The 16,354-nt window shown below is 35.4% G+C and overlaps 1 protein-coding gene across 4 annotated transcripts in view; it reads left to right on the plus strand.

Annotated features, from left to right (window-relative positions):
• LOC149777723 (protein lev-9-like) overlaps positions 1 to 16,354 on the plus strand; it is a 95,860-nt gene that overhangs the window by 73,247 nt on the left and 6,259 nt on the right. For 2 of the 4 annotated variants that reach the window (XR_016415448.1, XM_089938770.1), the window contains exons 6-9: positions 4,131 to 4,313; positions 5,292 to 5,465; positions 6,263 to 6,436; positions 14,112 to 14,196. Coding sequence is in view for 3 of the 4 variants with exons in the window: in XM_089938770.1 (XP_089794896.1) it covers positions 4,131 to 4,313; positions 5,292 to 5,465; positions 6,263 to 6,436; positions 14,112 to 14,196 (616 nt within the window). In the remaining variant the exon portion in view is untranslated. The remainder of the gene's footprint in view (positions 1 to 4,130; positions 4,314 to 5,291; positions 5,466 to 6,262; positions 6,437 to 14,111; positions 14,197 to 16,354) is intronic. The other 2 variants (XM_089938772.1, XM_089938771.1) reach the window with 1 other exon arrangement.

Genomic DNA, 16,354 nt, shown 5'->3' on the forward strand with positions numbered 1-16,354 from the left:
CGCAAACACACACGTCAGGAATTCATTGAATCTAATGTGTTTTTGTTCACGTCAGGAATTCATTGAATCTAATGTGAGCTTTTTTCATGTGACAAATTCACTGAACCGGATGTGGGGTTTTTTTCACGTCAAGAATTCATAAATTCTAATGTTACCTTTTATTCACGTTAGGAATTCACTGAATCTGTGTTCCTCTTCACTCCAGGATTTCACTGAATTTAATATGATTAAATTCACACGAGGAACTCAATGAATCTAACGTGTTGTTTTTATTCACCTCAGGAATTCATTGAATCTAATGTTTTATTGACGCCATGAACTCATTGAATCTAAAGTGTTTTATTCACGTCATCAATTCATTGAATCTAATTGGGTTTCTTACTCACATCACGTGTTCATTGAATCTAATGTGTTTTATTCAGGTCATGAATTTATTGAATCTAATGGGGTTTGTCATTCACGTCACGAATTCATTGAATCTAACGTGTTTTATTCACGTCAGGAATTTATTGAAATTAATGGGATTTTATTCAAGTCAGGAATTTATTGAATCTAATGGGATTTTATTCACGTCAGGAATTTATTGAATCTAATGGGATTTTATTCACGTCAGGAATTTATTGAATCTAATGGGATTTTATTCACGTCAGGTATTTATTGAATCTAATGGGATTTTATTCAAGTCAGGAATTTATTGAATCTAATGGGATTTTATTCACGTCAGGTATTTATTGAATCTAATGGGATTTTATTCAAGTCAGGAATTTATTGAATCTAATGGGATTTTATTCACGTCAGGTATTTATTGAATCTAATGGGATTTTATTCAAGTCAGGAATTTATTGAATCTAATGGGATTTTATTCACGTCAGGTATTTATTGAATCTAATGGGATTTTATTCACGTCAGGAATTTATTGAATCTAATGGGATTTTATTCAAGTCAGGAATTTATTGAATCTAATGGGATTTTATTCACGTCAGGAATTTATTGAATCTAATGGGATTTTATTCACGTCAGGTATTTATTGACTCTAATGGGATTTTATTCACGTGAGGAATTCATGAAATCTAATGGGATTTAATTCACGTCTGAAAGTTATCTAATCTTTGTGTCTTTTTTAAACCAGGAATTCTTGGAATCTAATGTTTTTATTCACATATAGGAATTAATTGAATCTAATGTTTTTATTCACTTCAGGAATTTATTGAACCTTATGTGTTTTTTTTTTTTAATCAGGGACCTACTTTCGTTTCTTATTATTAACTACGTACAACTATTATTATGTTATATAAGGTTTATGTGATGTCAGGATCCATATGCGGGTGGAGGGGGGGGGCAGATTATGCACCCACGGCACGCAAAAAGGGCAGGAACAAATGGGTGCTTTGCCCCTTGGTCTCCACTCGGGGTTTCATTCTACCGACCCTTTGATGGTTCCAGCCAATTTATTTTCTGCTGTGATTTTGAACTACTTACCGTCAGTGATATAGTATACATGATCATTTCTCTTCATCCTACCTTCTGTTGTTGTTGCCGACTATATTCATATATGGGAGAACTGCATTATCGCTCTACGTTCATACCTGTGTGGCGTTCTCTACTGAAGTGTCTGTGTTTATTACATAATCCGCACATTAATGTTCAGATTTTCGAACATGAATTGAGCATATTCATGGCATGCAATTTGCATTAATAACTAACTGCATCAATTTTTTTCTTCTGAATTCTATTTCACATTTTATTTTCTGAACGTTAACGATGTTGTGTGACTAACTTCTATTGTTCTCGTCAGTCACCAGACCTTGCACTAAGTTTGTACAATACCTACTGTACACTAAATATACCTTCTGTACCATAAATATGTATATTCTACACCAAAATATACCTACTGTACACTAAATATACAGAATCTACGCTAGATATTCATAATGAGTACTACATATACATTATGTACACTCAATATACATATTTTAAACCAAATATGCATACTGAACACTAAATATCATGTGAGGATTTTCTTTTGTTATGTTGCGTTTTTGGGTTTGGTTATTGCGGTGCTATTGCCAGGATCAACTCAATAATAACATAAAATATAAAATTAATGGATGAAATAACAAGAGATATGAGCAAAGATATAGAATAGAACAACACGAAGCCTGGTAATTAAAATATAACAATTTACTCAGTTACATAAACAAATGATATTGATCACGACATTTGAAGGATAACATTTTTCTTAGAAATAAAATTACAAAATTGATAACAAATGCAATTAGCCGTTCTGCTATACAAATAAAACACATTTCATCCTCGAATCGAGTGAATGATCGAACTCATGTACTCAGCATGCCTTCATAACCTGGCGCATCCGGTCCTTTCAAAGTCAACGTTGCTACAAGATTAGAATCGCCGTATTCATTTCCCTCCCCCTCTCTTTCTCTCTGTCTGTCTGTCTGTCTCTTTCTCTCTCTCTCTCTCTCTCTCTCTCTCTCTCTCTCTCTCGTAGCCAGGTTGCCTGCTCTCCTTTTTCACACCGTATCGCAGATATGGAGCTATTTTTCCCCTTTCAAATACATAAAAAAGTATACAACCTAAACATTTTGCCAGGCTTTTATTCTGGGATCGAGCACAAATTCCCACTCTTGTTACCTCGGATATCGTCTTATCGTAATTCAACAGAATTAGAACTATTATGGATCAGTTCGCAGCTGATATACACGACCATATTAATGTACTTCTCTAGCTGAAAGCCTCATTCCTTGATAGAACCATGACATAACTAGGCATCTTTAGTAAACAGTAGTACGCCCTATGGGCTACAAATCACTAACTGGACTACGTCGGTCAGTATGCGCCAATTTCTCGGTTGAAAGAATTTACGATTTAATTATGCCAATGAATTAGTGGTCTTCGTGTCTTATCTATACTACAGTACTTGCTAACTAGCAATTCATTGGCATAACATTTCCAGACATAGTCAAGTCAATTCCTGGCCTATATGATTCGCATCTGTTACCCCTTCGTAAAATTCGTATCATAGGTAATGCATGAAATCCCTCGGATGCTTTCTATTGCATACAAAAGGAGTAAATTCGAACAACTTCATATCAAGGTGACAATGTATGACATTCAAAGAATAAATGAGCCACATGACCTTCAAGATAAGTGAATGCAAATATTTCATTCCCGAACTCAAGGAAAATTTGAATTTAAAACGAATAAATGCAACAAATAATTACGAACTGATATCAGTGAAAATATTTTATGTGATTGAAAGAAACCTTGTGCTTTCTATGAAGCCGTATCTCTCTTTTCTTAAAGTCCCGTGTCTCTCAACTTCCAGACACCCGTCCCTTGGATAGTTTATAACGGGATAATACTTTACCCTCCCCTCAATGTCAAGACTTCCGCTTCAGTAGAAAATTTGGACCGACTAATTTCGGAGGAAAATTACTGAAAACGCAGAATTTTGAATGGAAAACACAAACCCTTCATTTAGCTTAGCCAGTCAGATTATCTTTCTCGAACCACCAAACAGTTATTGTACCCATCAAAGTTAGAATAATTCGCTCTAATCCGCCTTTATTAAAAACTAGTTCTGAAAAAGAAAAAAAAAAACTTATTTTATGACACTTAGTTCCAAAGGTCAAAATTGTCTCTTTGTTGTCGTTTCCCGCTACTTAACCCAAAGTTAACATATCTCTCTGACCATTATCACAACAGATTCTAATTAAAAATTAATTGTGCCTCAAACCAGAAATGTTTAAACCATCTAGCGATTTATTGCGGGCCCAGCCCATACATTAATGTTAAATGTTACGTATCACGCTGACCGCGACAAGATTGACCCATGTATGTGATACAATTACACTTTTCAACAAAATTGACTGTTTCATATACCTGTTGCAGACCATAACAGTATTTTAAAGTTGATTACTCTTTTATGTTGAAAATATCTGTTTTATCAAATCAATTTACATGTGATGCACGTTTCTTCCACCATCTCGTTATACGGAATCATGCTTTATTCTCTGACAATTCCCTTTGTCAGCATGCTTATATGATTCTCGAATGCTCTCCAGACATGATTCCATTCTAGTTTTATTTGTGTTACATATCCCTTCCAGTCACGTGCACGAAGCCCCCAGTTGTCGAGCATGCAATTCATAATGGACAAATCGACCAGGAATACTACCCTTCCGGAACACAGCTAACATACTCCTGTGACTACGGCTATTCCCCGCACGGAAACCCCCGCACCATGTGTAATGGCGACAGCCAATGGGTTGGACTGGACTTGGAATGCATTCGTTAGTGGCGCTAGTCTTATAACATATAGTATTGTAGCTTGTTTATGGTTATATGACTATAGTACGAACAAGTTTTAGAGTCATGTGTAATTTTAATCGTGAAATTTCGAGTTAATGTATCGACTTTTCAGCTTGCTATCTCGAAATATGGACATGCTATCTTTTATTTCGACTTGTTGTCTTTAAAGTTCCTGGGATAATTCCTAATTTCCTGGCTAATTCATCAAAACATTTAATTTGCGTCTTTAATTAGCGATCTGCTATATATAGCATATTGTATACGAACTCGAAAAATAGAGCTAGCAACTCGAAATATTGAAATAGCATGTAGAAAGTTTGAAAGAGGTTTTGAAATGGCACTAAATCATTTAGCCAGTATCATCGAGACGAAAATCACTTGATCCTAATGCTCGCGCGTACCACTGTGATCGCTTTGTTTTGTATAAATGAAAATTTATCCCCGCCAGAAGAATCTATACTATGTACACTAGGACTCATCTTGAATCCAACCCAAAAGTCATTGCTCGTGTGTTAGATTTTTGATGGAGGGGGAAAAGCTTCCTAAAAATTGATAAGTTATTTGTGTATTATGTTTAGAAAGAATTGTAAAAGGTAATATCATGGCCCGATATTTTCTGCTAAAGTTAACTTATTTGCAACTATGCCTGATTTGATTCTTGCGGATATACTGCCGTTTCACTTCTAATAAATTAAAATAAAAAGATAATGTTGAATTTCATACACTGCTATGGCAAACAAAACTGTACACTTTATAATGTAGTTTAACATGAACAATGATGTGGAAGTTTTTATTTTGGCTTTATGTTCGTCCACTACATACATATGACTGAGAAATCCGTGTACGAATCTGTATATTTAGCAAGAATAGGGCTCAAACATCACCATTGCAATGCGAATCTAGGTGCTAAAGAAATTAATTTTGTACTAACCGTTGGCATGTTGATTTTTAATTTCCAGCCCGGAACTGTGGTTTCCCTGGTGATATTGAAAATGGCCACAGACAAGGTTTCCTCTTCACATACGGGCATCAGGTGACGTATTACTGTAACGTCGGGTTTGAGCTAAGTGGCTCTCCAATTCGGACCTGTGAAGGCACGGGCGTGTGGTCTGGTAACCTACCGAGCTGCATACGTAAGTTAATGAAGTTAATGAAATATCTTCGAGTCTATACTGTTGACCCCATTATAGCTGTTTTATTGGAAATTATGCACGCTAATGAGTGCAAATACCAAACGAAGAAGTAAGAAAAACTAATTTTTGGTACTAGCAAATTTGTAAACTTTCACATAGTTAACACCATAATGTTACCAAATTGTATACTATTTGTTGTGCTTCTTTCAGTGTTGTATGATGTAGCTCCTGTATTGTATGAAAGCTATATCCTCCGGCCAGTTTTAAATCCATTCAGACAATGCATACAATATCGGTATCGCTAGTATTACAGTAAATCTGACATGTAATATAATATGTAAAGATATGTATTCCTCAAAAAGTTCTTTATTTTCAGAAATGCAAATCTTATTAATTTTCAGTGTTTTCACTTTCTGATACAAATGATGCTTTCATTTATTCGGTTTTACTTCATTCTTACATGTAAATTAGTGAAGGGGAAGTGACTAGATTGAATTGTTCTAAGCCACGTTCTTGGTATCATATTTAATTTAAATATGTCACTTACCACTAGTTCTTCTTCTTCTACCCTGCATTTATTCAATCGGGGTTATTTATAAAATGCAGATGAGGTGAATTCTTGTATATCATCCGTTTTGAAAGTCCAAGATTTTGCTATTGTTTGCACACAACAGATTCTCAAGCTGATCCAATAGAATGTTAGTGGCAAGCCATATTATAGGCGTATACTTCAGAGTATCAAAGATGTTTAAGATTTATTTATTTTCTTTTTTTTAATTTACTTTACTATAATTTAGCCATTGAATGTCCCCAACTAAGCGCGCCTCCGTTTGGCGTCATGTCTGGTACAAGCAATACCTATGGAACTGTTCTGCGGTTTGATTGTGACAAAAAGTTTCAGATTGTAGGCTCAGCAGAGAGAAGATGCCTGGCGGACCGGACATGGAGTGGAGAGGAAACAAGATGTGAAGGTACGCTCGATTTTATATAAAATATACATTAATATTAGTGTAAGACTTACTAAGCCCGACAACATGACATGACTGATAAAATCAGGTGCCAGCAATACTGAGGTCTGCAAGACTTGTCATGTATAAAATGTAAACGAGTATGAAACATATACCGTCCATGCACCAACTACGACCACCTTTAAACTACGACCACCTTTAAAGTACTATTATTTGTTTGTTGTCGTTTTCATGCGTGCGAACTGTAAGCGCATGTTGGCGAATGGTCTATAGGATTCGTCTCTGAAACCTGAATTCAGTGGTTTGATGTTCTATAGGATTCGTCTCTGAAATCTTTTTCTTACTGACCCAAGGGGCCGCAGATAAAAAGTTTTAGGGAGTGATTGCATATTAGATGAAAAGGTTTGCTTCCTGGACCAAGGTGTGGCCATCGGAAATGGGAATTAACTCGGATTTACCTTTAGGTCCTCTCTCGTACTAACCTTGTTTTCCTCGATTTGGGGTTTACCTTTATGTCCTCTCTCAGATTACCTATATTTCCTAAACCCTGGTTTACGTTTAGGTCCACTGTTTGATTAACTAAATTTTACTTTATCATAGTTTACCTTTAGGTCCTTTCTCGGATTAAACTTATTTTCCTTGTCCATGTTTTAAATTTATTCAAAATATTTACACCGCTATTGATTGGAAGAAAATACAACTTCTAAGTATAGACATATTATGTTTAGAAAATAACAATCTTATTGGCACGATTTCACTCTGTCTTAAGCTGGACCAACGTCCCCATTTGACTCGAATTTATTCTGTCTTAAACGGAACTAATAAAGTGATTTGGATAGGATTTAAGCCTGTCTTAAACTGGACCAACAGACTTATTGGACACGATTTCAGTCTGACTTAAGCTTTAACATCGACATGATTGGACACGATTTCAGTCTGACTTAAAGTGGACCAATATCTTCACTGGACACGATTTCAGCCTGTCTTAAATAGGTCCAACAACATGATTGGACACAATTTCAGTTTATCTTAAACTTGACCAACAGCCTGACTGGACACGATTTCAATCTGTCCTAAACTGGACTGTAAATGATTTCAATCTATGACTGGACAAACTACATGATTGGAAACTATCTCAGTTTGTCTTTAATTAAACCAACAACCTGATTGGACATGATTTCAGTCTGCAGTTAGACCAACAACCTGATTGGACATGATTTCAGTCTGTAATTAGACCAATAACCTGATTGGATACGATTTCAGTGTCTGAAGTTAAACCAACAACCAGATTGGACATGATTTCAGTCTGTAAATAGACCAACAACCAGATTGGATACGATTTCAGTCTGTAATTAAACCAACAACCTGACTGAAGTGATGTTAGTCTGTTTTGAACTTGACCAACAGCGTGATTGAACACGATTTCAGCCTGTCTTAAAGTGGACCAACATCCTGATTGGACACGATTTCAGTATGTCTTAAACTGGTCTAAGAACATGACTGTACGCGATTTCAGTCTGTCATAAATTGGACAAACAACCTGACTGGACACGATTTCAGTCCGTGAATGGATAAGACCATATGATTGAACACTATATGAGTTTGTGTTAAACTTCACAGACAGCAATTTCAGTCTGTAACGAGACCAACAGCCTAACTGGAAACGATTTAGTGTGCTGTTAGACCAAAAACCTGATTGGACACAATCTCAGTCCACAATTAGACCAATAACCTGACTGGAGACAATTTCAGTCTGCAATTAGACGAACACGGTTGGACACGGTTTCAGTCTGTCGCTACATTGACCAACACCGTGTTGAAATTGGTATAGTCTGTGATTCATGTTGAAATTTGGTTCCATCTGCTTCGGTAAAATTTTGAGCCCTTATTGAACTGCACAAAAGCTTTAGTTACAACTTGTTCAATCATTAATATATACTACTTTACTTTTGAAAGTTTTGTTCAAGAAATTATATTTCCGGTTTGTCTTATCTCAATTTTCTATTTGTAGGTTCGAATTGCTCGTTTGAATCATGAAAGCCATGAAAATTCGGTATTGAGAATAAGTGATTCATGCGTTGTTGTTGTTTCTGTTACAAATTGTACTGCAGCAGTGGAGTATCACTGTCATTACATTACAATCAGGGGATATCACCTAATCATTCATAGTCTACCGTTAAACTATCTATTCAAGTCTGGACGTTATGACGACTTGGTTACAAATCATGGAGATTTTCATTGTTATCAATGTCTGAGCATCCATTAAAACAAAAATTGAAATACTTTCCACCTTACGAAAATCTTGACTGTAATAACTTTTCAATGTAAAAAGAAAAAAGAACATAATTATTGAAATGTCCACAAAATTAAAGTTATCTACCCTTAAAATTAAAGTTATCTACCCTTAAACCGAAGTGGCAATTGCGACACTTAACAGGCAGGTACATGAATCATGTGCTTAAATGTACATTGCAATTCAGTGCTACAGCAAATTAACTAAGTTATATTTAACTATCTTCCATCTCGAAGTGACATTTTACACTTCAGAACTTGCTTCCGTCATATTTACAAAGCAAACAACTCAAAGTGATATTTTACACTTCAGAACTTGCTTCCGTTACAAAGCATACAACTCAGAGTGCATTTTGTGGATTTGGAGGAACAGAGGAGGGAAGCAGTAGAACCTTTCCTTTCCAATGGAAAAAACCCCAACATACTTAAAATCACATTAAGATAGCCCTTCCAAATACAACTAACTACCCACTTCTAAAATTCAAACTCACCATCAAACAAATGCCTGATCCACTTCTAAGCGTTATGCCCCTTGACTCAATTTTAAACTAGTCATTTAATTATAGTCTTTACTTGCAATTAAAAATGTTTTTGTCAGTAGCGGTCATATTCAGCTCTAAATTTTGTTGAAAAAGTTTGCAAGGTGAACATAGTTTTTCAGAAGCCGAAAGTCATATATACTAGTACTTAACTGACACACCAATAAAACATACTAGTAATTGACTGACACACCGATCATATATACTAGTATTTGACTGACACACGGGTCATATATACTAGTATTAGACTGACACACCAGTAATATATACCAGTATTTGACTGACACACCAATCGTATATACTAGTACTTGACTGACACACCAGTAATATATGCTAGTATTTGACTGACACACCAATCATATATGCTAGTACTTGACTGACACCAATCATATACACTAGTACTTGATTGACACACCGTTACGTAACAGTGAAGTATGATTTGTGGACAAGTAATTAAATGTATTGAGGCTTCTTAAAGATTTTATCCTACGAATATTATCTTCCACAAAAAATAAATTAGTTTAAGGAAGCAATTAGTAAATTTGTTGTAAGGTAATTTAGTCTGGGACAAATGTGTATTACTTGAGAAAACAGAGCTTAAACAACGTAAAAATGAGGTACCCAGAATCCAGACTGGTACAACATAGTTCATATCTATTAAAGATTAACATAAAGTAAAAGGATGTGAAAGTCCTGAATCCAGACAAAATACCACAAAGCTATCACTTTTATTTAAAATGACAATTGGTTCAAGTCCTTCCTCTCTTTCATTTCTGATTCCACAGCTGTTAGTGATATTACTGTAACACACGTATAATAAACAGGTACTTGTATCTGTTAGTGAAGAAGGTAAACTATTGACAACAAAAAGACCTATAATTTTTTTAACTTACACAACGTGATACACTTGAGCTGATTGAAATCTGCTTCATCGCTTATTCCGTGTTAATTTTATTTATTCCATCGAGACGTTCATTCACTGGCTAAATGTCTCTGCATACAAAGAGAAATTCCAAATTTGTTCCCCATGTACAATTTAAGGAGAGATACTGCCAGGATTTTATCTTAAGAAGGACCCCCCCCCCCCTTTGCCAAAGAAAGATGAGGGAGTAAAAGAAAAAATGGAGAGGAAGAAACGGCCACATTTCAATATTTACCTAATACTTTAGTATATGTCTCTCTTTCTTCCTGTTCCACTTTCTTAGAGATGTACTGAAATCAACATCTTTAAAAGATATCACCTCTGGTGGCATAAACATTAATATGTTGAACTTTCTGATCATACGCTGTTCCTTATCAGTGAATGGATATTGTTATGTGCTTCTTTCTGAAGGGGCATATACATAGCTAGCATTGGCAGCTTGAATGTGCTGGGAAACTGATCATTATTATATATGTACAATTCTCCAGAGCTCACAGACAGTATCTTTTCGATACATCTGCTCCAGAATAGGATTTTTCACTTAAATATCTTTAGCTGAATCAGTAGTTTAGTGACTACTATGCCAGATTTTTTATTTTTTGTTCCATAATGCTGCATTAAGGTTTTTAGTCCATCAATGCTTTAGTCTACCTGTACAAACAGAAGTATTCAAATATATATCTTTACCTATTTTCTTTTTCTTAACCCTTATTTATTCAATTTATCTTAACCCAGATATGGATATATGCTTTTTTAGCATATGATCTGCTAAGATAAAGTGATTGATACAAAAATGAAAATTGCGTTATACATTTAAATTGTCTTTATTTTAATTAGGCCCAGTATTCTACCCTTTCTACATTTAATTTCGAAAAAGCGCTGAAAGGGAGTCTGACCATCATGCTGTCTATTTTTGTCTATCCAATGTGTACATTTGACTCTTATTCAACACCACTTTTTTGGCTCAAAATCACTCACTGATATCTCCACTAACACTTTCCCAGCTCCAGTAATCCGATATACTTCATAACTTTAAAATGTATTGTCATCATCACTACCACCAGCCAGTATTTGCCAAAAGAAAGCTTAATGAACCGCGTAGTGAATCATACATTTCGGATTTTCTAGATAGCCCGCATTTTAAACACGCATTTGTAAAACTTTGTTCATGCGAGGCTTAAACTACGCCATAATAATGCTTATTCCTGAGCACCATGTGCTAATCAAATTTGGTTTAGCAACCACTCATGATATGCTCGAAGGACGCAGATGTGTAAAGTTACCTACCAGAAAAACAAGGCAAGAACGGTTAAATAAAAGTTGCATAATTCACCGAGCACATTTTAAACTAATTTTCGGGAGTTCTCGCGCATCACTGTTCTTCAAGTTCACAAATTCGTATAACTTTTGCACGATTCATGCAATCGCACACTCTGACAGCATCATTGTTTAAGTACGTTACATATCAATTAATGATAATTGCGATGGTTTCTATTTTACGTTTCCATTACTTCCTGTTTGTCACGCAGGGAATAAGCTACACCAATTTATGATTGGTGGTTATTGTTTAACCTGGACCGGAACAAGTTATAACCACCAATGAGAATTCAATGCAACATATTTCACCGTGCGACACAAATATGGTGTAGCTTTCAAATGGACCAAAGTAGATATAATACAGTTCTATGTTGAAACTTCCCGTAAAAGTGGTTATGAAATAATGATTAAAGTTCTTCATTATACATGTGGAACACGTTTCTTTATGTATATTATATGCTCAACATGCTGCTTGGCTGAGATAATTAGCGGGGGCTGGGTGGGGGCAAATTACGAATGTTGTCACTTGTTAATTTATAGACGGCCAGCAAATATTGCCAATGGTTTTTTCGTTTTTACTAACACAAATGAGTACCTGTGACTGCAGGTTTTGTTTCAAATGATTTTTAATTTTAAAGAATAATAAAGCAAATTAATAATAATTATTCTTTACTGCTGAGGACTAAAATAACTTGCATACGGTAAGTATCGTTTTGTATCGATACGTGTATCGTTACAGCAAAAGTATCGATGCATCGACATATCGATGAATCGTTTCACCCCTAGTCCTTACTACTTAGTTGCTTCCTTCAGTCAGTCATAGATCCACACTATAACTTCGTTGCTTCTTCTAGTCTTTTCAGTTCCTTATTGCAAACTTCGTAGCTTCCATCAGTCAAACGAGAATGGTATACATTATCTATCTAGATACCTGAAAAGTTACTCCGTTAACACCTTCCCAAGAGTAATATGCGATCGTGACGGTCATGTTCCCAGACACTTTTATTAGCGTAAAAGAAAATTACATATTCTTTATGATCAACTTAGGTCAAATTGATCTCACTTAATCAGCAGTTAATCTCAGTCGTTAGAAAGTATGCAATTGGATTGCCTCTGTATAGATTTGGACAAGAAGCAATTGCTCAACGCTTAGTGTTTGGCGAGAATTACTAGGAACAATGGATTGAACTAAATCTTTCAAACCGTATAATAATTTAATTTCAAATATGTTTTGTATAGTGATATGGTAATTAAACTTCAAATACGTTTTGGTATTGTGATATGATAATTTAACTTCAAAAACGTTTTTTATATGGTGATATAAAGCCCACGTATGAAATAAACATTCGAATATTTTATGCCATTCATAATGTATTGAAACGTCACAATGATTTACTTGAGCACACTTTTTATTGACACACATGCCTTTCTACCAGTTATGACCTGACGTAAGCTTTAATATCTATATTTAAAATTAATGAGCATCGCTTCTATAGCGCCTCTCGGTACAGAGAAGCACTGTTCAATTTCAGTATGCTTTTTTTTTCTTCCCTTCTTTTTTGCTCAATTTTATAACAATGCTCAAGAAATATTTGCTCAAAAAATATTTTAAAACAGTTTTTCTATTATCTTCTTTTTTTTCTTTATTCACACCTTTTGTCAACCCTTTTTGTTATTTACCTTTATGCTTGTATTTCCTTGGGTAAATGCTGATGTTTAACTAGGAGAGTCTTGACTTCGACTGTAGGTTTCGCACTCTTCCGTTAGTTTGTCCCCCCGCCCACTCATTTTTAAATAAAAGAAAAGCACAAAGGACATAAAACAAATGCTGAAACGTCGTCATTTCATTCATCAATTTATACTTTCTAACCGGATTGTCGCCAATGGATCCTTATCATTGTCGACTTAATGGCGTTTGAAACAAAACGGATGCTCTTGTTGTAAAGAAACTGACAGACTGCTCACTGTCCTTTTCTGGTTTCTAGAACAGGCCATTTCAGTAAAAGCTGTGTCGTCTGCGTCCAATGTTTTCAGTGTCTGGTTTTAATATTTCTAAAAACAATTTGAATAAATAAAAAGGAGGAACTCTTGTATACATGTGTTCAACGAGATGCAACTCCAAAATGTATGGAATTATTGAAATTATCAAAGACCGTGAGCTACATCACATTTGTTGCTTGAAACCATAGTCTCGCCCATACAAATATGGCTACTGTGTTGCCATAGAAACTCCTGTTAGATTCGAAACGCTGACAAGTTGCAGTGTTTGGGACCCCCTGACGACAATCAGGTTAGAAATTATAAATTGATGAATGAAATGACTAAATTAAGTGCACTTTACATATCCTTGTTGCTTTTTGTTGTAAACTCGGTAGGGGGTACAAATAATTGGGAGTGTGCGCGAATACTATAGTCAACAACTATAATGTGTCATTGCAACTCAGTATCGTCCGCCATATATTCATACATCTTCACAATGTTTGGATCTTCGTTCGAATCCGTTACTTTCTATATCATATAAGTTCCAAATATAAATGGATGCAATAAAAGATGTTTAAGTATAGGTCTGATGTGTGAATGCTTGCCCATTGTACTTCTTTATCTTCAGAAATAAACTGCGGATGGCCCGGTCCATTTTGGAATGGTTACCTTATAGGTCATAAAACAACAGTGGGTGCCACCATTTTCTTCAGGTAACGATTTTTACATATGCAGCCAGTAAAATAAGACAGCTAATATTTTCAACAACTAAGACGAACACAAGACGTAGTTTCGAGTTAACAATTAGATTTTATAATTCTAAAGGATTATGCTATTGAAGTTAAATTTGACCTTTGTTCCGGAAAAAAATATTTTAGGCAAACATGTACCTCATATTTCGCATTACCGTCTTGTACAGTAGAATCTGAATATCTAATGATAGTTTGATTGTTGCAAATTGAGTTCTACTAGTGACGCGTCCATGATTTGCAGATTCTACCAGTGACGCGTCCATGTTTTGCAAATTGAGTTCTACCAGTGACGCGTCCATGTTTTGCAAATTGAGTTCTACCAGTGACGCGTCATGTTTTGCAAATTGAGTTCTACCAGTAACGCGTCCATGTTTTGCAAATTGAGTTCTACTAGTGACGCGTCCATGTTTTGCAAATTGAGTTCTACAAGTGACGCGTCCATGTTTTGCAAATTGAGTTCTACCAGTGACGCGTCCATGTTTTGCAAATTGAGTTCTACTAGTGACGTGTCCATGTTTTGCAAATTGAGTTCTACCAGTAACGCGTCCATGTTTTGCAAATTGAGTTCTACTAGTGACGCGTCCATGTTTTGCAAATTGAGTTCTACTAGTGACGACGCGTCCATGTTTTGCAAATTGAGTTCTACCAGTGACGCGTCCATGTTTTGCAGATTGAGTTCTACCAGTGACGCGTCCATGTTTTGCAAATTGAGTTCTACTAGTGACGCGTCCATGTTTTGCAAATTGAGTTCTACAAGTGACGCGTCTATGTTTTGCAAATTGAGTTCTACCAGTGACGCGTCCATGTTTTGCAAATTGAGTTCTACTAGTGACGTGTCCATGTTTTGCAAATTGAGTTCTACCAGTAACGCGTCCATGTTTTGCAAATTGAGTTCTACTAGTGACGCGTCCATGTTTTGCAAATTGAGTTCTACTAGTGACGACGCGTCCATGTTTTGCAAATTGAGTTCTACCAGTGACGCGTCCATGTTTTGCAAATTGAGTTCTACTAGTGACGTGTCCATGTTTTGCAAATTGAGTTCTACCAGTGACGCGTCCATGTTTTGCAAATTGAGTTCTACTTGTGACGCGTCCATGTTTTGCAAATTGAGTTCTACCTGTGACGCGTCCATGTTTTGCAAATTGAGTTCTACTAGTGACGCGTCCATATTTTGCAAATTGAGTTCTACCAGTGACGCGTCATGTTTTGCAAATTGAGTTCTACCAGTGACGCGTCATGTTTTGCAAATTGAGTTCTACCAGTGACGCGTCCATGTTTTGCAAATTGAGTTCTACCAGTGACCCGTTCCATGTTTTGCAAACAAATACAGCTCAAAGCGTTTTCAATTACTATCCATGGAATCGAAGCTATTCTAAAAATGAAAGTTTATCACAATTACAGAATTAAAATTAACACACGCTTAGAGCAAACATTTGGTGTAATCGTTTTGGTTTTCCAAAGTAGAGATGAAGTTCATCTCTCTCTCTCTCTCTCTCTCTCTCTCTCTCTGATTTGGCTTAAGAACAAATGGTCTCCAATTCTAAAAATCGTTTTTGCTGTCACCTTGGCTTGTGCGAATACTTTTAACAAATGTAGACATCCATGAATATTGGTCGACTATTAAGACTATTTTCATCTAGACTTCTGTGAATATTTGTTCAATGATAATTTTTTCGTTAGTTTATGATGATCAGATTTTGTAAACTAATTTCTACTGGATACGAGAGATCCCTATCGGTTGGTGTGTGATAGATAAAAGATAAATAAAAGATAGATATAAGATAGATACAAGATAGATACAAGACAGAAAAAAGTACATAAAAGATAGATACAAGATGGATAAAAGATAGATACAAGATGGATAAAAGATAGATACAAGATGGATAAAAGATAGATACAAGATGGATCTTAATAGATAGATTAAAGCGAGATAAAAAAAATAGATACAAGATAGATACAAGATAGATAAAAAATAGATACAAGATAGATAAAGTATCATATAATGGATGTAATCATAAGGAGAAATGCATCTATTTATTTACTTAATTGTTTAATTGTACGCTTGCTTACTTGTTTGTTTGATTGGTTGTTTCCATAATGATTGAATTGGAAGACCTAT

The sequence above is a fragment of the Sinohyriopsis cumingii genome, chromosome 17 (assembly GCF_028554795.1).
Source record: "Sinohyriopsis cumingii isolate HCF-2022 chromosome 17, ASM2855479v2, whole genome shotgun sequence".
Taxonomy (NCBI): Eukaryota; Metazoa; Mollusca; class Bivalvia; order Unionida; family Unionidae; genus Sinohyriopsis; species Sinohyriopsis cumingii.